The sequence below is a fragment of the Cherax quadricarinatus genome, chromosome 3 (assembly GCF_038502225.1).
Source record: "Cherax quadricarinatus isolate ZL_2023a chromosome 3, ASM3850222v1, whole genome shotgun sequence".
NCBI lineage: Eukaryota > Metazoa > Arthropoda > Malacostraca > Decapoda > Parastacidae > Cherax > Cherax quadricarinatus.
The window spans coordinates 30,263,121-30,287,006 of record NC_091294.1 but is presented as its reverse complement, the minus strand read 5'-3'; the positions used below and the strand labels follow the sequence as shown (position 1 = coordinate 30,287,006).

Below are 23,886 nucleotides of genomic sequence, written 5' to 3'. Positions count from 1 at the left end.
TGCTGAGCAGCGACCCACGGAGCTATCACGTGATCGAGGGGGGGGGGGGTGTCCTCACCTCGCCTGAAGTATTCAGTCTGATCTAGACTCTCTTGGTGGTTGGACAGATCGTCTGTCTCATTATTCTTGTTAGTTCTGTAGATCTCTGTTCACAGAACATTGTATAGACTTAGTGATTTTCGACATTGTACTGAGGTTGTGTGTCGCTTAGACACTCTGAGCAACTCAGGTCCTGAGCTGTAGCTTCTGACCTAACTTGTACTGGTATCTGTGTACTGTCACAGTCGGGGATTTTCTTATGCTGAACTTAGATTCAGTAGTATGGGAGTTTTGTGACTTTTGTGGAGGATCTGCAGATGGTCCCTACTTAGTGTCATTATATTATCTCCTTTTTCCTGATTGTGTCGCAGTTGCTTGTTATATTGCTATTGGGCTTAGCATTCTTTTTATTGTTCAAGCAGACTGTTCTGATTGCCAGTTGGTCAAGAAGTTAGATTATTTGAGGACTTTGTCAGTCACTTGTTTAAGTCTAGTCGAGTCGTGAGACACAGCAAACTACTTAGAGCACTTACACACATACACAAACTTACTTGTACATATTTGTAATATCTTATTAAATGTTAATGTATGTTACACTCCAAGTATTGTAACAACTATTTCCTTCTTTTTAGAGCATAACAATTTTGGTCAGAGAGGTTAGGGTAATAATAATGATCCTCCGGAATGCCTAATTTTAATTAAGTATATTCATAATATAACAAAAGCCAGTTATAATATACGAATTATCGTATATAAGTTAAGAATACATGTTTCTTCTATAGTATCCAACATATACATAAGGCTTTCAAAACAGAGGATTAGGAGGATATCCTAGATATAACATATATATAAATGGAGATTACTTTATACATTAAAGTCTTGTTTCCCAATTGGAAGCAGTCAGAATAAAACAGAATATGTCCAGGCCGGCTAATAAATCTTGGCCAGTTACCAGAGACGAGCAGGAGTGTTCTCGTTGGCTGCTACTTCTTCACTGCTCGTCCCTCAACCTTGAGCATACAGGTAAAGTGGGTCACGTGACGTGACTCACCAACACTCAGTAGAGTAGTTGAACATAAAGGGGGGGGGGGGGGGAAAGGGGGGTATAACCATCGAACATCACGGCTAACTATACACCGGCACACCGGGGGCGGCAGGTTACTATAGCTCCAATTAAACTTATCATGGCCATGTTACATAAATTATAATTGTTAATAAGAATTAATCTTAATAATACAAGGACGTTCATTTCCAATTTAGCTATTAAAGGAAATGACCGCAATGTAATATTAAAGGAAGGTTAACCATAGGGGCATGACACCCCGGCCCACAAGCAAATATCTCGGCGTTTAAGATGCTGATGGAGTAGAAGAAACCAACCAGCTGGTATAGGGATGGAGGTACATCATTCCAAGGTTAGTCATCCACTTGCTAGAACTGGTCCAGAAACTGCTTGACTGCAAAGAATTTCCGTAGTTAAGCCATATTAGGAGCGAGAGAGAGCATCGGCTAACACGTTGCTCGAACCCTTTATGTGAAAAATGGAGATCCGGTAAGGTTGGATCCTTAAAGCCCAGCGTAATATTCTAACATTTTTTGATTTCATAGAATTTATGAAAGTTAGAGGATTATGGTCTGAGTAAATATTTATCACATGAGGAGTATAACCGAGGTATACGTCAAAGTGTTCTAAGGACAACACTAAAGCCAGGGCTTCTTTTTCTATAGTTGAATAAGATCTTTGATATTCTTTCAATTTATAGGAAAAATAACATATTGGATGTAGAATATTACCGTTTTGGAAGGATTGCAATAAGACAGCACCTATAGCTGCATCACTGGCATCAACATGGAGGGTGAAAGGAATTTGGAAATTGGGTGCACGCAATACTGGGGCAGAGGAAAGGAAACGTTTTAAACGTTTAAAAGCTTGTTCACAATTCTCGTCCCAATTAAATTTATATTTAGGACTGGTCAATCTAGTCAGGGGGGAGGCAACTTGAGCAAAGTTTGGGCAAAAACGCCTGTAATAAGTAGCCATCCCCAAAAATCGTTGGAGGGCTTTCCTGTCTTGAGGAGACGGGAAATTTAAAATAGCTTGGACCTTTAATTGGTCGGGGGCTACTAGTCCCTTCCCTATTTTAAAACCGAGATATTTAATCTGGGCTTTACCAAAGTCACATTTTTGTAAATTTACAGTGAAATTGTATTTCTGCAATGCTTTCAGTAGTTGCTCTAATCTTTGTAAATGAGACTGCCAGTCATCACTAAAAACCACCAGGTCGTCTAAGTATGCCTCTACACCTTCTAAGGGTTGGACTAAAATGTTCATAATTCTCTGGAAAGAGGAGGCGGCGTTACACAAGCCGAAAGGCATAACCTTATACGTAAATAGTCCGTTCTTAACTACGAACCCGGAAATCTCTTGGGCCCTAGGAGTTAACGGCACCTGGTAATACCCTCTCAGCAAGTCTAATCTGGTCACAAAGTTGGCACCGGCTACAGCATCTATTAAATCATCAATCCTTGGTAATGGAAACCCATCTGGTTTGGTGACTGAATTTACTTTACGGTAATCCGTGCATAGGCGTACGGTACCATCGGGTTTTGGGACCAATAAACAGGGAGAGGCCCAAGGTGTCCAACTGGGTTCTATCAAATTATATTCCAGTAATGTATTTATTTCTTGTTGAATTAATTCTTGCTTAGCAGGAGAGACCCGGTAAGGGGATTGCTTTATTGGACTATCTTCTAACAATTCAATATCGTGGAAACCCAATGTACAAGGAGTAGGGATATCTTTGAAGATGGAGTTATATTTAGTGATTAACTCTTTGATTTGAGATTTTTGGGAGGTAGGAAGAACTTCCAGGAAATGGTCTAGTTCTTTTAAAACTTCAGAATTATGTAGTCTAAATTCTCTTACTTCCCTTACAGTGTCATTCCTTATTTCAGTGGATGTAGGTTGAATAGAGGTAATAATAGTAGGGAGAAGGCTAGACTCGTACTTCTTTAAGTTATCTATGTGATACCTCTTAATTTTCTTACGACGTCCTGGTTCACGGACCAGATAATTCACCTCATTTTCTTTGTCTACTATTTCATATGGCCCCAAATATCTAGGTTTTAAAGAATGTCCTGGAATTAAGTTTTTAACTAACACTAATTCATTCGGAGAGAATGAACGAGATTTAGCCTTTTGGTCATAAGATTTCTTCATTTTGGCTTGAGCTTCTGACAGATTCACGGCAGCTAAGCTTTTTAATTTGGAGAGAGGTTCTTTCCAAAGTAGAGGACTGGGATGAAGAGGTCCTCTCTTCCCTATCCAAGAATCTCGTAATATGGCTAGGGGTCCTCGCACCTGATGTCCAAAAATCAAGTCAAACGGAGAGTATTTAGTACTTTCTTGTTCAGCTTCACGGAGGGCGAAGAGAAGAAAGGGTAAACCTTCGTCCCATTCACGAGAATATTGCTCACAGTAAGCACGTAAAGTAGATTTAAGGGTTTGGTGGAATCTTTCTAGCACTCCTTGTGACTGGGGATGATATGCTGTAGAGAGGATCTGTCTTACTCCTAATCGAGACATAGCCTCTTTAAAAACCTTAGACGTAAAATTAGAACCTTGGTCAGATTGAATTTCACGTGGTATGCCTACTTGAGCAAAGAAGCGTATTAAAGCTCTTACTATATTTCTGGAATTAATTTTGGACATTGGGATAGCATCAGGATACCGAGTTGCCATATCTATGATAGTGAAGATATACTGGTTACCCCTTTTTGTGCGGGGCAACGGTCCTACACAATCAATAACTAATCTTTCAAAAGGTTCTTCAGGACATTTTATTGGAAGTAAAGGGGCAGACGCGGGATTGTGCGCCGTTTTGCCTATTATTTGACAAACGTGGCATTTCCGTAGTTTGTCAGCAATACAAGTCCTCATCTGAGGCCAAAAAAAATATTTCCTTATCTTTTTCTCTGTCTTACGAGATCCTAAATGACCTCCCAGTGGATTATCATGTGCTAGTTCAAATACCATATTACGTAAGGACGATGGCACCACTAACAAGTTTCCTTTTGAACTCAAATCATTATCATTATTTCTCTTCCAAAGAAAACCGTCTTCATCTAAAAGGTAACCTTCCTCTTTATCCTTATTGGTTAAACTTTTATCGTCCTTTAGAGCTATAAGAAATTCTTCTTTATTACATTTTCTAGCTAGGTCCGCAGGGACTGGTAAAACTTTGTCACCTGTGGGTCTCGACTGAATTGCTTCGCTAAACAGGAAGTTCAAACCTAATTCATCGGACATTTCTAAAGGCTGTTGAATATCCAAATTGTTAGAGTTCTTAGCCATGGCTCTGGTGACCACATTAAGGGGAAATAAATCTAGCCCTGCCTCAGAGGCTTCTAAGGCATAATTTACATCACAAGGATTATCTAAAACCAGAGGCTCTCTGGGTATCTCCAATTGATCAATTTCGTTCCCGATTAATAGATCCACGCCGGCAATGGGAAAAGGTTTATCTGAAAGTCCCACATTGATCCAGCCTACATATCCAGGCAGTTCTACATAAATCCTTATAATAGGGACCTTTATTATTGTGCCTCCGTAAGCCTCTAATAATACGTCTAGCCGGGGTTCTCTACTAGTAGGTAACTTTACCAGGTTTGATCTTAATAAAGAGAGATAGCTGCCAGTATCTCGAAAGGTCGTGATATTTACTAACCTCTCTTTACAGAGTCCGAACTTCCCCTGGGAAAAGTAGGGTTCCATAGCTACTCGGACCTTTTCTTCTGAAGCACTGTCGTGGTAAAGTCATCTATTAGACGGTCTGCTAGATGAGGCCTGAAAAGGTAGAGATTCATCATCCCGAGTTTCATACTTCCGAGAGGAATTTATTACCTGGGTAGGATACCTCCCTCTTGGTTGGGTTTTATCTTCCCGCTGTTTATGCCAACACTGGGACTGTCTATGACCTAACTTTTTACAAAAAAGGCACAGTGGTAATTGATCTTTAGGATACTGTCTGGAGAAAGAGCCGTTTGTCACCTGTTTTTTGTCTGAATACACCTTCAAAGGTTCGCCAGCTGGAGCTTTCCTAGCCGTCAATCTTGAACTAAAACCTTGGGAGGTAGATTTCTTTTCCGGGGCCTTAGACATTTCTGTGGTTATAGCATGGGAAATTTCAAAGTGATCTGCGTGGGCAGCAGTATCTAACAAGTTAGTAGTGGGAAATGTCAAAAGATAAGTATGCACCCTCTCTGGAAAATATTTAAAAAGATCTTCATGCAACATCAGCTGGGAAAGTGACTCGACTGAGGCGGCTCCCGCGGCCCTACGCCAACGCTCGAAAGCAGAGAGCTTTTCCCTGGCAAAGTCCACCCAAGACTGCTGAGGATATTTCTTCAGAGTTCTAAACATCTTCAAATAACTGACAGGTAATAAATCATAAGCTTTCAGAAGACAATCTTTTACCTGAGTATAATCAGAATATTGTTCAAAAGGTAAGTTGGCAGTTATGGTTTGGGCTTTTCCTATTAAAGATGAATGTATTAAAGCAGCCCAATATTTAGGAGGCCATTGCATCACCTTCGCCTGATTTTCGAATGCTTCAAAAAATGAATCTAAATTATCCTCCGTAAATTTAGGCATCAAAGAGGCTGCTTTACCAAGGTCAAATGAAGGGATTGTATACATATTACTGGATTCTCTTTTCTTCCTCAGTACTTCCCGTTCATAAAGCAAAGATTCACGTTCAAAATTCTCCCTTTTTAACTTTCTCTGGGCTTCTACAAAGGAGGTTTGAAGCAATAAAATACGTTCTAGACGTTCAAAATTCTCCTTAGATTGAATAGTAGTCAAAAGGGCTAAAGAGATTTGAGGTGGAACGTGTTCATCATCCAAAAGGACTTCTTGTTCTGTTTCAAAAACATCTGTAAATGTTTTACCTGGATCCGTTTCTTTAGTGTGATTGAGTTCTGTTCCCCATATAGTCCTTGGAGATGGAATTGGAGTCGTTGTAGCAGCGTAGCGTTTCCGAGTATCAGGAAGTTCATGTCCGTCGTCTCCAGTAGGGGTTGTTAGCGTCGTAGTTTCGGCCTCGGGCGTCTGTAGAAAAGAATTCAAAAAGGAAGGAATATCTGCTTCTCCATTCTCGATCTCTGGATCCTGCTCATCTGGAAAAAGGACATTCTGTATCATACATCTGACTGTCTGGGCAGTGAAATGCCTGTCGTATTTTATGCCCAAGCTTCGTGCTAATTGCCAACAAGATTGAAGCTTCAAATTTTGTAATTTCTCCTTTGTTATATCTTCAAACCTCTCTGCCATTTCTACATTCATTTTAAAGGAAATTCAGTGTTATGCTCCCGGACACAGGCCCCCACTTGTTACACTCCAAGTATTGTAACAACTATTTCCTTTTTTGGGGCATAACAATTTTGGTCAGAGAGGTTAGGGTAATAATAATGATCCTCCGGAATGCCTAATTTTAATTAAGTATATTCATAATATAACAAAAGCCAGTTATAATATACGAATTATCGTATATAAGTTAAGAATACATGTTTCTTCTGTAGTATCCAACATATACATAAGGCTTTCAAAACAGAGGATTAGGAGGATATCCTAGATATAACATATATATAAATGGAGATTACTTTATACATTAAAGTCTTGTTTCCCAATTGGAAGCAGTCAGAATAAAACAGAATATGTCCAGGCCGGCTAATAAATCTTGGCCAGTTACCAGAGACGAGCAGGAGTGTTCTCGTTGGCTGCTACTTCTTCACTGCTCGTCCCTCAACCTTGAGCATACAGGTAAAGTGGGTCACGTGACGTGACTCACCAACACTCAGTAGAGTAGTTGAACATAAAGGGGGGGGGAAGGGGGGGGGGTATAACCATCGAACATCACGGCTAACTACACACCGGCACACCGGGCGGCAGGCAGGTTACTATAGCTCCAATTAAACTTATCATGGCCATGTTACATAAATTATAATTGTTAATAAGAATTAATCTTAATAATACAAGGACGTTCATTTCCAATTTAGCTATTAAAGGAAATGACCGCAATGTAATATTAAAGGAAGGTTAACCATAGGGGCATGACAATGTACCAGACGGTACTTAAGAATTATAAATGTGATATGTGCTTTCAGCACAATACTATTGTATAAGAGAGAAGTGATTATTATTATTTTGTTGATTACTGTGATTAATTTAATTTAATTTAATTTGATAATATACTTCTAGACTTAATAAATTTATTAAATTTTAATTTCTCTAGTTAGTAGCCTACCAGTTGTAATCCTGAAGCACTATTGAATCATACTGAATTCTAATGGATAATTGGACAAGGATATTGACTACTTGTTATGAAAAACCCAGTAACAGGCTGGATGCTAGAAGGGCAGTCCTTTCTAGTATTCACTGGAGATCTCTAAGCTTTTAGAATCGCATTTTTTGTAACAAATGGGGGCCTGTCCGGGAGGTTCTTGATCCAAAGTGTTGGAGAAATTGTCCAGTTTGACATACTAGTAACTCTATGATCAAACACTTTGAGTATTTTCCTAATCTGAAGACTTTGAGTTTAGTCTTGTACAACGTACTAGGTGGATGTATATACTTGACTGAGTCTCTTGATCCAAGGAGATGGAAATACTCTTTATGAGCTCTAACTCTAAGACGACCAACATTAAAATTCCTATCAGGATTATAGTTTCCCATAATCACTCTCTCGTAGTACAATTATTTTTGTGATGTATGCCAAAGTGAAACAGTTAATTGATACTCTGACTTTGTCTGAGTTAAGTACATTAAAACTTCAGACGTGTTGGCGAGTAGCCAAATATCTCGGTGTGACATATAACAGGAATTACACCGCAGAAACTGTCAGAGCGTTAATTAAAGATATATTGTTTCCTGCTCTTACAGAGATGTCTGATTATGATTCAGATTCAGAAAGCCTAGTGTCACAATTAGGAAGTATGACTATTTGATTACTTAGAAGAAAGAGCAACTATGGCAGAAATGTCTGAGCCTAGTGAACCTCCGCTCACACCTTCCCGCCTCGCTGACACAATAGTACAGAGTGTAGCTGGTAGGATGACTCAGCCTCATACTAGTACAGTGTATGCTACACCTGTATCTACTTATCCTAGACCAGATCTAGATTCTCTAGAGATGCCTGGACAAGGTGCCCGACCTAAAGAACGTCCAGACTTATTCGTTAGATTCCTTACTCCTCCGTTACCCACTGGTCCTATCTCTCAGGAACAGTTTGAGAGGTTTGAACGCCTCATTATGTTGCAGACTGCACAAATAGAGGCACAGAGGAAATTGAACGAAGAAGATTTCCAAAGAGAAAATGTTCGTCTGGGAAGACAGACTGATAGATTACAGGACACATTTAATGTGCAGAAAGCTGCATCAATGGTTCCTAAGTTTTTTGAGAGTGACTTAGACACCTATTTTGGTGTGTTTGAGAACCAGGCACGTGCTATGCACTGGCCACGTAAGCACTGGGCTACCTTGTTGCACACAGCTTTGACAGGAAGAGCTCAAACTTGTACTGCTGCTTTACCATTTGTCAAGTACATTATTTATGATGCTCTCAAGCAAACTATTCTAGAGACGTATAACTTGTTGCCTGTAAGTTATCAAAGCGCATTTTGTACATTACAACGACGACAAGATCAAACTTGTGTAGAATTTGCTCGTGAGAAAAAAGTTGCATTTGAGATATGGTGTAGGTCTGCCAAGTGCAACAACTACGACAGCCTTGTTCAGTTGTTACTACACGAAGAGTTTAACAACTGTATGTCTGCTGACATACATGAATATCTGATCGATCATACTACCTCGGATATTCTGGAAACTGCAGCATTAGCAGACAATTACGAGATTTCTCACAAACTTGTACGTACTAAAACACAGAGAAACAATGTAACTAAAAGTTGTCCTAGAAGTTGGCAACCTAAATCAGCTGCTCATTGCCAGCCTGATGTGCCTGCTACTGTAACTTCTCGTACCTTTACCAGGAAAACTCGCAATCCTGAATCTGTCTCTTTGGCTAGACAGAAATCTGATATCGAGAAGAAAGTTAAATGTACCTATTGTAACAGAAAAGGACATGCCAAAGAGTATTGCTATAAGTTAGAAAGAGATACGAGAAACAGTCATGTGGCTGGCACCCCCACTCAAGTCGTATCCTCTTCCGAGCAACAAAGGCACCAAAATCCTAGTAATACCTCCGATCTTACTGTTTTAGATAATGTTACTCAGGATAGATGACTAGCGTCAGAAAGTGTATCTGACGAAAAGATTTTTTTTTTTTTTTTTTTTTTTTATATTTTTATTTAAAAGGACACAGTACAAGATATAAATAAATAAAAGAACACAATTATTAACCGTTTGAAAATACAATGACCTACCATCAACCCCATAGCATACCACAAGTGTTACATTCATATTGTATTAAAGAATATACCATCACCGAACAATGAAACGAACAGGATAACACCTGCTCAGAAAAAACATCAACAAATTCTAAACCTACAAATCATGCCTATTATACAGTACAGTAAAACCTCCTTGCACAAAGTACACAGATGATATGATGCAGCATACGAAGGATAAAATCATACATTACAATAATTAAACAAAGGCTAACCCAACCCTACAATAAAATTACAAAGACATACCACATAATACTTCCCGCAAATAGCAGGAAACTCTTAACATAATAAAGAGCGAGAGAGCTCCAGCACCGAACAAAAAAATTAGCAAAAACCAAAAACTCAAAATTTTATGTCTGTGTCCACATAAATCCCCCACAACTCTGTACAATTAGACCCCTTGCACAAAGTGCACAATAAATATTATTTAACATACAAAAATTAAAATTATAAGAACATTAATTTAAACATTAGGCAAACCAAAGCCGACAATAAACATTACATTGGTACATATCACAATGAAACTCCCCAATAAACACTGGGCAGGAAACACCCTCAAGTAAGACATAACATCATATACGCAAGTATCAACCCATACAACTAACAAAATCCTAACATAAGGTATCAAAACTGTCTAGTTACAGGACATAAAAACCTTATCTCCCTATTTGAAACACTAGTACATCATTGCTGTTTTTTTTTTATATAAACAGTCTAAAAGATAATATATAAACAAATAATTTTTTTTTTTTTTTTTTTTTTTTTTTTTTTTTTTTTTTTTTTTTTTTTCCAAGGTTTAGTCATCATGGTTTTAATTAAGGTCATCCTGTATGCAGTGAACATAACCATAGATTCCAAATCCTCATTCATCTCCCTTCCACTCTATTTATAACCCTCCCACCATCCACACTACAAAGAAGCCTAAACCAACTCACCCTCATGCATCCCCCTGTAGGAGACCAACCCTTTGCCCGCCCTCTGGGTTCATGAGGAGGAGGCCCCCCACAGTGAGATTCCGGTAACCCTCCGAGAAGCTAACTACCCACCTCCCCCCATAGACTTGCCTATTCCTACACATAGTTCTATAAAATCTCGCTGCTAACGCTTTTATCCTCAACTCTCCCCTAACCTCCCTCATCCCCCAAGATACATGTAAATAATCCGTCATAACATACATTAAGGCTCTACCCACATCACCCGGCACCCCGGTTACATCCAACATTAAGGCCCTTAGGAATGGCCATTGCCCCCCCCCAAAAAGTCTGATAACTCCCACCATCCATAACCTCACCCCCTCCAAAGAGGGACAAAAATATACCGCATGAAAAGCCGTTTCGATGTCCCCACAATGCAAGCATGAGTCCTCTCTCACAAAACCCATTTTATACAACACATCCCTAGAGGCCAATATTCCCATCAGAAACCGATATACTAACTCTCGTACCCTTGCTGGTATTCTAAGCAAGCCAAACTTCCTCCATATGCCTATCCAGTCATATGTTGGATATACAGCAAGCCCCTGTAAAACACCCTTGCCCTCCACAGCACCCACCATTCGTTTGACCTTTAACGTGGACACCTGTTTAACATGTAATAAAACCCTCAACATGTCCTCACAATACCTCAAATCCCTTCCACACCACCATCTTCGTGCATCCTCCATTACCCTACCTACCCTGACACCTCTGTTCCCCCCAGTCCGTATATATCTTTGTTTAATATATAAAGCCATTACTCTATGACCCAATGACATCAGGCCAAGACCCCCACGTCTCCTCTCCGTCATCACCACGTCCTTGCTCAACCATGCCCTCCCAAACCCCCACACATACCTTAGAACCTTCCTCTGGATTTCTGCAATATCTTTTGCTCTTAAAGGGAACACCTCAGCCACTCCCCACACCTTACTGTACACCAGAGAGTTGACCACTAAAACTCTCTGCTGTAATGTTACGTCCCTAGCCCTTAAGCCTCCTAGCCTACCCAAAACCCTGCTCGTAACTAATTCCGAATTTATCTTCCTACTCTCCTGCACTTCCGCCATGTACCATATTCCACAAACCTTAATTCTGTCCACTACTGACCATCCCAACCCCTCCCCCAAGCTCCCTCCCACCCAATCCCCCACCTCTAATAGTCTCGACTTCATTAAATTAACTCTCATACCCGTAGCGGCCCCAAAAATCTGAATGATTCCACCAACTTTCCTTAGATCTTCCTCATGCCTTACCAGCACAGTAGTATCATCCACGTACCCCACAATCCCCCCCCGCCCACCCCCCCTAATCCCGTGTTCATTCATCACCTCATCCACCAGCCCATAAAATGGATTCTGTACACAGGCAAACAATAACTGAGAGAGTGGACAGCCCTGCCTCAAACCTCTCTCCATCAGTACTGGGTCCCCCAACTTACCATTAATCTGTACCCTAATAACTGCTCCCTCATACAAGGTTTGCACCCATCTCACCACCTTCTCCCCCAAACCCAACTGTTCCAAACAAACTTTTAAGAAATCCCTATTCACACAATCATACGCATTAGCCCAATCTAAACCAAGTATTCCCCCTCCGTTGCAGTCCTCAATAAAATCCCTTATGTGACTATGTCCGTCCCTCATACTTCTTCCCGGAATGCCAAACTGTCCCCCATGTATCACTGATCCTAGGACCTTCTTCAGTCTATTGCCCAGAATTTTAGCATAAATTTTATAATCAGCACACATTAAGGATATCGCTCTATAATCACTCAGTACTTTCCCTTCCTTCTTTTTCGGCACTAACACAACGATCCCGGTTTTCTGTGTTTTCCCCATCCTCCCACTGCGCCACATATAATTCAAGACTTCCACTAAACCATGCCTAATACACTCCCAATAAACTCTATAAAAATCATTCGGTATTCCATCTATGCCCGGCGTCTTACCCTGACTCATCCCGTAAACCGCCTCCTCCACCTCCTCCTCACTAATACTCCCCTCCAGCATTTCTTGTTCCTGTTGTCCTAATACAATATTACTCTGCATATCCCCAAATACCTTCTCACTTGCATCACCTCTGTTCCTCCTCCATTTCTCCCTAAACCAATAATCTGCATAAACACTAATGCTGTCCGTGTTAGTAAGGCCTTGACCCTCCACATAACCTCCCCCCCCTGCAGCGACCACTATGTGCGCTATGGTAGTCACCATTTGCCTTTCCCTAAATTTTCGCAGAACGTAACCTGACGGTTGATCACCCTTTAACACCTCCTCTAACCCCGCTCTAACTCTAATTGCGTTAAACCTGTCATTATGTAACTCTGCAATCCTACACCTTAAACCATCCACATCCCCTCTCATACCTTCCCTACCCCCCCCGTCGTAAAACGCATTCAGTTGTCCCTCCAGATAGTTTTGCAAACCATACCGCCACCGTGCCTGTTCCCTACCACGTGCCCTGAAAAACTCTGCAATTCCTATCTTAGCCCTCACCTCCCACCAGTCAAGCAAATCCATCTCACCATCCCTGCCATCCCAGAAATGTGTCCACCATTCCTCAAAGGAAGAGCCAACATCCCCCTCCTGCAGTAGCCTCACATTCAATTTCCAATACCCAGCATATATACGTACTATACCATCCACCCGCAGATCAGCTATCACCGCCCTATGATCCGAAAAACCGACATCGAAAGCTCTCACCCTCTCCACACCTATCCCCTTCATTACATATATCCTATCTAACCTCGCCTCATAATTTCCACGCATGAACGTGTGCTCCACCCCATACTCCCCCCTCCCCACCACATCGACAACTCCTACATCCCTTAACACATCCCTTAGCGCACCCAAGACACATCCCGCCCCCCTCGGTGAGACATCCCCATACCTAATCACACAGTTCCAGTCACCCCCAAGAACAGTTATGGAAGGTAGACCCCGCAAATAATACATCAAAACATCACGAACAAAATCAACTTTCACTCTAACATTGTTGCATGCCGGCATATAAACTCCAATGAAACATACTCTCCCCACCCCCCAGTGCCCATCTACCCTCACGACCCTCCCCCCTCCCCCCTCCTCCCAACCCATGACACGCAATGGGCTGGTCTCCTTTACAGCCACTGCCACCCCTCCTTTTAATTGCAAAGCATTACTGACAAATAGGTTATAACCCCGCAAACGCAATTCACACCCTAACCTATGGTTATGCTCCTGCAAAAAACATACATCTACATCAAACCTTCGTAAAAACCATTCTAACCAAACCCTTTTGACCTCAGATTTAAGACCATTTACATTTATTGTGACACACTTGAACTTCCCAGAAAAGGCGGCTTACCTCTATGCCGCTGTGGCTTACTCAATTCGCCTTTCATGGTACCCATACCATTTTTATCATGTTTCCTAACCTGTCCACCAACCCCCCCTTGCCCTCCCCCACCGAGCTTCCCCGGCACACCCCCTCCCCTGGGTGCCTTCTCCCCCACATCTACCCATGACTTCTTCCCAGGTCTCTGCCCAGGTGTTAAAACCTCATCAACGTCCAAGGCACCCGCCGTCCGTTTGCGTGAGCTCTCACTCACACACATATCTACCTCATGCGAGTCCTCCTGATGGACTTCCACCACCACTTCCGTGTCCACTCTGTCATTCCTCGAATCCTCCACCTGTCCCTGCTGCTTATCCATCAGCTGCACCTCACTTAACTTCTCGGGTCCGTCCTCCCCGTCCACCGGCTCATCCAAGAACTCCTGCAGCACTGCTTCCAACATCCTCTCCTGGGTAGACTCCTCCACGTCCACCCTTCCCTCAGGCGATGGGGGGCTCTCCCCTGTCACCTCCGGGAGGGTAACACACGTCCCCATCACCTCTTCCACCTTGTCCACCTCCTCACTCCAGAGATTCGTCTTCTGTCCATCTGCTACTCCCAACTCCACATCCACATTGCACGGTTGCTGATCCACCATCCACGATAACGCCATCCTAGGGGCTTGCCTGCGAGGACACTGCGCCGCCATGTGCTCATAAGAATCACATAATCGGCAAGTTTTCCTCTGCCCCGCATAGTGGACAAATACCTGGGTCCTATAGTTTGTCAGCGTTACATACGAGGGTATTGGCCGCCTCAATGACATCTTCAGGGTGCAGGACCCCTCGGGCAGCCCTTCAAACGGCCCGTCCCTCCACACCCCCATATTAGCCGTATGAACAGTTCCATAATCGCTGAAGGCTTCCTGAATGCCATACGACGTTGCCTCAAATGGTACATTACGCACCTTTACCCATGTGTAATATTTCGAAACATCATGTAGACACACCTCTACTGCTGAATTAACACTCATCCTCCTTTCCTGGAATTCATCCACAATCCTGGAGTAAAAGCCGGCTCTTGTAAACTTCACAAAAACCCTTGACATTCCATTTAGGGCCACACCATACAATTCATCGTTCGATATCCCGTAGACGTCTCTAATGATGGCCGATAACAGTACATGCATCGTCGCACTGCTTAACGTTCCTCGTACTAATTCAATACAGACAGTATTCACTCTCCTGTTGATACGATCCGCCATGTTGGTGTCTAAGTCCAGCAGTCACCACCAGGTGGCGTGTAGGGAGACTCAAGAAGCGTCCTCTCTTCCCAGTGGTCGAGAGACGATTGAAAAAGATTCGTTCAGCAATGAGTCCTTACTTTTCGAGAGGTAAAGTAGGATTTGATGAATCACATCTGAGATAATTGCATTCAGAAACACTGGCAGTTATCTCACGTTATTAAGAGAAGGTGTACTGCCCATAACTGATGATACCTATTGCAAGATAGATGTATTGTTAGAAGCCTATGGAGGGGCTGTTATAAAAGTACCTCTGCACGAAGTTTATATTCAAACGAGCTATTATACTGGTTTTATTTCAGTGGGTATATCCAGTGGTGTATTTCCCTTCAGGTCAGTGGACTTGTTGATAGGGAACAATATCCTTCATGCTGGTATATGTAAAGAATCACTTGTGATTGATAATAACACTGATGATAATTATGCCATTGAAGCTTGTAGAGAGAAGCCTATTTTATTTCCTCTCAGCGCAATTACTAGAGCTATGTCAAAGATTCAACAACCATCCTTGTCTCCTGTTGAGTTAGGGGATGACAATGATTTGGGCTTGAATATGTTGTTCAGTGACGCTCTGCGCCCAGGGTCATTAACACCAACTCCCCCGTGTCATCAACCTAGTCAGGACACTACTGACATTAAATTTCTTACTCATGATGATTTAATCAAGGATCAGTTTGTTGATCAGTCACTGGAACAACTGAGAGATATAGCAGTTACTGAGAGTGAAGCAGAGGATCTCGATAATTGTTACTATTATAGTAATGGTGTACTGATGGAGAAAAATACATGTAAGTTGTCAGTTGATAGTGTTTCCACCACAGTCAAGCATCTCGTAGTGTTACCAGTTACATTTCGTGAACAAGCCATTGATTTTGCTCACAATAGTCCCATAGGAGGACATTTGGGTGTCAAGAAGACACTCGGTAAACTGGCGAAACATTTTACTTGGCCAAAGATGAAGGAAACAGTAGCTGATCATGTGCGACGTTGCCACGTGTGTCAAGTGACAGGCAACCCAGCACACACACCTCCACCTACACCTCTCACTATGTTCACTAGTAGCAAAGTTCACTTCATCTGGACTAGTGATTGTTCAGATTTGTTCAAAAGGTTGAAGCATCTGCTTTCCTCTGCTCCAGTGTTGAGTCCTAATTTCAATCTTCCCTTCTTTTTACATATAGATGCGAGTTATGCAGTGAGTGTTGTGCTGCTCCAACAGTCAACATTCACTGATATTCTCCATCCTATATGTTACTATTCATCTAAGCTTAAACGACACCAGAAAAATTATGCCACTATTGAGAAAGAGGCTCTAGCTCTTGTAGTGTCTTTGGAAAAATTTGATGAGTATTTGGGCACTTCCCCATTTAAAATTTACGTAATTTTATGCCCAAATACCTTTTGTTACTTGCCATGTCAAATTCAGTAAAGTAACGTAATCCCTCCAGCCCATATTAACTATGTATACTCATGTCATGTCTAATTATTATATTTATATATTCACAGTAGTGATGTGTATGAGGCAGAGACATAAGCTGAGTGATGAGTGGGTAGTGTTGTGTGGGCGATGTACTGCGTGATGCAACACTGTCCTACCGCAGACCCCCCCCTCACTACACACCTTAAGCTGTTTCATACTCAGATGTCCATACTGCATAGCATTCCACAACCACTACTTAAGAGTGGAATGCATTCTCCTCTATTATGATCGAGCCTCATCGTGTCAGGCTTGTCTATGCTATCCTGTCTCTACACTGATGTACATAACCACGAATATGCAGAGATACGATACTGTGTACTGCCCTAGTACTAGAGGCATAACTTATAGTGAAACAGACACTGTTAAATTGTAGAAGTGCTTGGCACGAGAGTGACTCTGATGAATGTTTATATTATATTGTTAGTAATGTAACCTGAGTAATCAGTAATGTGAAAGACATTAATGCAACTCCTAGTGCTACCGTTTGTCGTGTTGGGGGGGGGGGTGTTGCAACCCCTGAATGGGTTGCAATGATTAATATGTATATATATAATTATTACCTTTTCATATAATTTTATATTGCTTGTATTTGCGATAATAGCTAAATCGTAAATGTATTGCTTTATATTATTATTTGACTTAGCTTCCTTTTGTGAGGTAGGATGTAATGTATTATGTGCTCAGTTCAAGTCTTGATTGTCTAACTACTGTAATTATCGCTCTTTGCTCGTTATTCTGCCGGCTTCTCTTGCTGAGCAGTGACCCACGGAGCTATCACATGATCGAGGGGGGGGGGGTGTACTCAACTCGCCTGAAGTATTCAGTCTGATCTAGACTCTCTTGGTGGTTGGACAGATCGTCTGTCTCATTATTCTTGTTAGTTCTGTAGAACTCTGTTCACAGAACATTGTATAGACTTAGTGCTTTTCGACATTGTACTGAGGTTGTGTGTCACATAGACACTCTGAGCAACTCAGGTCCTGAGCTGTAGCTTCTGACCTAACTTGTACTGGTATCTGTGTACTGTCACAGTCGGGGATTTTCTGATGCTGAACTTAGATTCAGTAGTATGGGACTTTTGTGACTTTTGTGAAGGATCTGCAGATGGTCCCTACTTAGTGTCATTTTTTTTTTTTATATTTTATTTAAAACCAACAATAGACAATAGACAAAAGGAAAAACTCTAAAGATGACAATATATGAACAAATAACTGAAAAAACGTTACATTAGATATTGAAACATTAACGAATAACATTACAATATAACAAATATGACCACTATTACCTACATATAAAATCAGATACCGAAGCTTAAAATTGTCCTATACTAGCTACATGTGAATAAGTTAACTTTTCGCAAAAACATGCAAACCTATATTAACTCTTCCTCAAATTAATCATCCTTGCTCTTAATTCACACTAGAATAATAAAATACAAGTATAATAAAGAGCAGTTTGAATCAAAGAACATTCCACAATTATCATAAATTTACCCTAACCTAAGCCTAGTATTTCATCTGTATTATAAATGTCTAATCAACACGAAAATTTTACCACATACCCCTAACCATATTTGTTGGTGTACATGATACAACCTTGTATTACCATAAAGAGAGAAAAAAAAAAAGAACAAAAAAGGAAAACCCACTCTTCACCTTTAAAATCAGACTTCAATTTACATACATGTACATACATATAAATAAGTATATAAAGTATGTTGTCTAATTGAACACAATCACTTACAACGTCAGTTATAATATTACGTCAACGCAACCTTGAATAACTTCATCCAATTCTTACAACTTCAAGGGTTCGTAAAACTCTTAAACTACATACTTCTATTGGCACCAAATCAATTGTGCTTACAAAAATACAATTGTAAATTAAACTGGAACATAAAAAGCCATTTTGACATTTACACATTGTATCAAAATCATAAATGCGCATAGAAAATATGTATTGTATAACATTGAAAATGTTCATGAGAAAAACCATTAATGGTATATACAAGAAAGTAAACATACATACAATACATACATATACATACATATACATATATATATACATATACATATATATATATATACACATACATACACATACACATACATATATACATACATACATACACACATACACATACATACACAAATACACACACACATACAACACATGCATATATATACACACATTCACATACATAGTTATAAGTCGATAATTCCAAATATAACTGTATTGTACTTGACACACTCGGAACAAGTAATGTTAAAATTGCACCCCAGACATACCTCATATAACATTCATCAAACTCATCATGCTACCGCCCATTCTAGGAAACCAGCCCATTTCTTCCCCCTTACCTGCCTTTCAACTCCCGTAAATCCCGTAAAGTGAAATTCCTATAACCCTCACTTAAATCCCTCTCCCATCTCCCCCCATACACCTCCTTATTTCTACACTTTGTCCTATAAAAAGTTGCTGTTAATGCATTAATTCTTTCACACACGTTCGCTCCTCTCATAGCCCAAGACATATAAATATAATCTGTAATTATATACCCTACCGCATTCTCTACCATCTGATTCACCCCACCTATGTCTAAGCTTAAAACCCTCAACACCTGCAAACCCCCCCCTCCCACTAACCTTATTACCTTACCCAACCAAACCCTTATTAGTTCAATACATTCGCAAAAATACACTATATGGAAAACAGTCTCCCATCCACCACAAGCCTTGCATATCCCATCCTCCCGTATTCTCTTATGGAATAAAACCATTCCAGACGGTAAGATCCCATGTAAAAATCTATACATTACTTCTCGTACTTTAGGTTTTAAACGTAATTTGTTCAAACGCCCCCAGATATTACGCCAATCATACATCGGATAAACACCTTCTACCACTGCTACCACTGCCTTACCTTCCACCCCATCAAGGTTTCCCAATTTAATATGTGAAGGATCGCTCATGTTTATGATGACCCGTAACATTGCCTCACCTATTATGAACTCCCTACCCACCCACCACCGTTGCATATCCTGACGTATCTTATGAAGTCCGCCTTCCCTCGCCCCCCCCTCCCGCTTATAACTACGTTTCAAATACACACTCATAATCCTCTTTTCAACAGCTATAAGACCCAGCCCTCCACGGCCAACCGGGAGTGTGACAACCGCTCTACCTAACCATTCGCTTCCAGTACCCCAAATGAATCTAAAAACGCGCTTTTGTAACCTTTGTATCTCACTACGAAGTATCGGATATATTGCTGCTACATGCCAAAGTTTACTATATAATAGGACATTCGTTGTAATTACTCTTTGATGCAAAGTTAAGTGTGCAGCTCGTAAACCACTGAGGCGCTTCAGTACACCATCTACAATACGCACTGAATTTATTTGTTGTGCTAACTTGATATCACTTACATAAACGATCCCACATATCAGTAATTGGTCCACCTTTTTCCACCTTTCAACTACTTCACATTCCTCACTTAACCTATCTCCAAGATCCATATACTTCGTTTTCTCCTTATTAATTGACATGCCAGAAGCCTTTTCAAAAACATTTACTAACTTTTCCACCCGAGGCAAATCCCTGTTACCACTTTACCACTTACTAAAATCGTTGTGTCATCAACATATCCAACAATGCCAGCCCCCCCACCCCTTTCGTCACCAACCCCATTTGCTGCCAATAAGACCCTAATTCCTCTATAAAAGGGATCCTGTAAACACGCAAAAAATATTTGTGAAAGGGGACAACCTTGACGTAGACCCCTGCTCATCTGAATTTGTTCTCCTAACCTTCCATTTACCTGCACCCGCAAGGATGCATCTTGATACATTAATTTGGCCCATGATATAATTTCCTCTCCAAACCCCTGCCATCTCATAATCTTCCATAACGCTTCCCTTTCTACACTATCATATGCCGCCTCCCAATCTATAGCCAACACCCCCCCCACTCCCAATTTTACTCTTTCTTCAATAAAACTTCTAATCAAACCATGCCCGTCATACATAGACCTTCCCGGCACCCCATATTGTCCCTTATCGATCACTTTACCCAGGACCTTTTTTATTCTGTTAGCTAAAATTCTTGCAAAAATCTTATAATCACCACACAATAACGAAATAGCACGATAGTCTTTAACTGTTAATGGCTCACCTTTAGGCACTAAAACGACCACAGCCATCCGCTGCTGTGCCCCTAAAACCCGATCCCGCTTAATGATATTGAATAATCTTACCAAAAATTCTTTTAAAACGCTCCAATTTTGGAGATAAAAGTCACTGGGCAACCCATCAATTCCTGGTGCCTTTCCTAATTGCGCCCCGGATAAAGCTACCCATGTCTCGCACTCCGTTATCGGCCCTTCCAAAACGAATCGATCATGCTCTGTCAACTCACACTGCACAAACCTTCCAATTGACTGTAATGCTATTTCACTTATTCCCACACTTTGCGTTTTCAACTTAACCCAAGCATCAATATACCCACTCATACCCTCAGTCGTCGTCAACACCTGGTCCACTTTATACCCTTGCATACCTACCTGAACATTCAACCCCATTAACTCCATTGCCTTGCGACGTGTGTGTTGACTCCGCAACACACACGCCGACGGCCGATCTCCCCACAAAACCTCCTCAATCCCGCCCTTAAGCCTTTCCCCATCAAACCTCTCATTTTGTAAATTCCGGATATTTTCCTTCAAACTTTCAATTTCAATAACAGGATAATTAGCATTAATTTGTGCATAACAGTCGCGCAACTGCCCCTCTAAATATTTTTGAAAACCGTATTGTAACTGATTATATCTCTTCCCTCGTTTAATATAATATTCCTTAATACGTTTTTTAGCTATTGTTTCCCACCAATTAACCATGGCAACATCCCCTGGTGCTTCTACCACTAAACGATCCCACATATGTCCAAAAGACAAAAGACTATCCTCTTCCTTTAATAACCTTACATTCAATTTCCAAAATGATGGACCCCTCCGAGGCACACCCTCAATATCCACATCTATTACCACTCCTCTATGATCCGAAAAAACCACATCTATCACATCCACCCTCCGCACAGTAACCGCACAAGGCACGTACATTCGGTCCAACCTCGCCGCATAACCTCGTTTAATGAAGGTATGCTCTACCATCCCTCCCCCCCCACACACATCCTTTAACCCCACCCCTGTCAATATATCCCCCAATATACCCAAACAACACCCCGCACCTCTGGGCTCCACATCTTTACGACGTATCACGCAATTCCAATCTCCGCCTATTATTGCAACATTCGGTAAACCACGTAAAAAATAGACCAGCACGTCCCGAACAAATTTAGTTTTAATACTCACGTCACCCTCAGCCGGACCATATACACATACTAAACTAATGGGAACCCTACCCCAAGTTCCATCCACCCTAATTACCCTCCCCTCCCCCCCTTCACTACGCCTTACTATAAACGGGCTAGTTTCCTTTACCAAAATGGCAGCCCCACCTTTCAAACGTGTCGCATGTTCCATGTACACATTATAACCACTCATATCCAACTCATAACCAGGCCTAAAATTATGTTCCTGTAAGAATACCACATCCACACCAAGTCGCACCAAATACTCATTAAACCACTTAAGCTTCCTCTCAGCTCTCAACCCGTTAATATTTATAGTAAAACACTTGAATTCAACAAATGGGTTTTCCTTTTGTCCCCGGCATTGACTTTACCCCAGTTCGTTTTGCAACACCTCTGTCCCTCCCCCCTTTGTTGGGAATCACCTTTGCAATCCCTTGATCCTTGGGTTCACCATTCCCTCTCTTCTGTACCTCCACCCAAGACTTTTTCCCAGGGCGTTGGGCAGGAGTTAGCACATCATCAGAATCCGATGATGCTGCAGTCCTCTTTCGTGTCCCGCCCTCCACCTGCATTTTGACATCTGAAGCACCGTCCTGATGCACCTCCACCTCTACTGCATGCACCTTCAATCCTGTAGACTCTCTCGTCGACAAACCGTCATCTTCTGCCATACCATCATTCACAGCCTTCCCCAGAACTGAGCCTGGGTCTTCCACCTGATCTAGGACCGATTCCTCTAACAAGTCATCCAACGCCTTTACCAAAGACGCCGCCACTTCTTCACCCATATTAGGTAGTCTCTCCTCAAAAACCTTATGTATGTCCAATGACTGAGATTCTCCTTGTAGCGTTACAACTGGCGATTCAAGCTCCTTTTCTTTGTCTACCTCCTCACTCCATGACAACCGTTGTTGGGGCGGTGTAGCAAGAGACTGTTCTCGCTCATCGCCAACCTCGTCCACTGGCTGCTGTTGCTGCTGTTGCTGTTGCTGCTGTTGCCGTTGCTGTTGTGCCGGGTACCCACTTCGTTTCTCACACTGCGCCGCGATGTGGTCATATGACCCACATAGCCGACACGTACGTTGTTGCCCCGCATACGTTACATAGACTTGAGTCCTTAATTCTTTCAACACAATATATGAAGGAATAGGGTGCCGAAGAGTCATTTTAACTGTATACGCGCCTTCCAGCGCACCTGCATACGGTCCAGTTGCCCATCTCCCTGCTGTGGCTACGTGAACCGTCCCATAAGTACGCAGTTCACTGGTAATATCAAAATCAGTCGCCTCAAAAGGCACATTCCTGATTTTCACCCAGGTGTAATGTCGAGATACATCATGAAGTCTCACCGACACAGCTGTATTAACCTGTATGATGGTCTCCTGATACTTGTCGACCACTGCCTCGTAGACTTGTGCAGACGTCATCTTAACGAAGATTCTTGTCATTCCATTTAATGCGACACCACATATCTCCTCATTTGCTATACCATAGGTATCGCGAATGATCGCTGGTAATAATAAATCCATGTTGGATCCTGTGACAGCACCACGGATCATCTCAATGCAGACAGTGTTGATTCTTCTTCTGCTATTCAGCGCCATGTTGGAGAAAATAAAGTTTCCACCAACCAACGCTAGGGGCAGCTCAATCAGGTAAACTGCGCAAAACAAACTCAAACAGGAGCGTCTGCGCAGCTCGTCCACACGGCTCGGAGGCGATGAGGACAATGCTTAGTGTCATTATATTATCTCCTTTTTCCTGATTGTGTGTCGCAGTTGCTTGTTATATTGCTATTGGTCTTAGCATTCTTTTTATTGTTCAAGCAGACTGTTCTGATTGCCAGTTGGTCAAGAAGTTAGTTTATTTGAGGACTTTGTCAGTCACTTGTTTAAGTCTAGTCGAGTCGTGAGACATAGCGAACTACTTAGAGCACTGACA

At 41.6% G+C, this 23,886-nt stretch overlaps 1 protein-coding gene across 2 annotated transcripts; it reads right to left on the bottom strand.

Annotated features, from left to right (window-relative positions):
• Positions 1–1,197: 1,197 nt before the first annotated feature.
• On the bottom strand, positions 1,198–7,152 carry LOC138853568 (uncharacterized). 2 transcript variants are annotated; one of them, XM_070091041.1, is made up of 3 exons: positions 6,789–7,152; positions 5,989–6,216; positions 1,198–4,885 (listed from the first exon to the last, which is right to left on the bottom strand). In XM_070091041.1, exon 3 carries the CDS (start codon positions 4,811–4,813, stop codon positions 1,526–1,528), a length of 3,288 nt encoding a protein of 1,095 aa, XP_069947142.1. In that variant the 5' UTR covers positions 4,814–4,885; positions 5,989–6,216; positions 6,789–7,152; the 3' UTR covers positions 1,198–1,525. The 2 variants fall into 2 exon arrangements, 1 of the variants encoding a protein (XP_069947142.1); XR_011392740.1 differs by having other exon boundaries at positions 1,198–1,496; positions 5,989–7,152.
• Between the last annotated feature and the right edge of the window lie 16,734 nt (positions 7,153–23,886).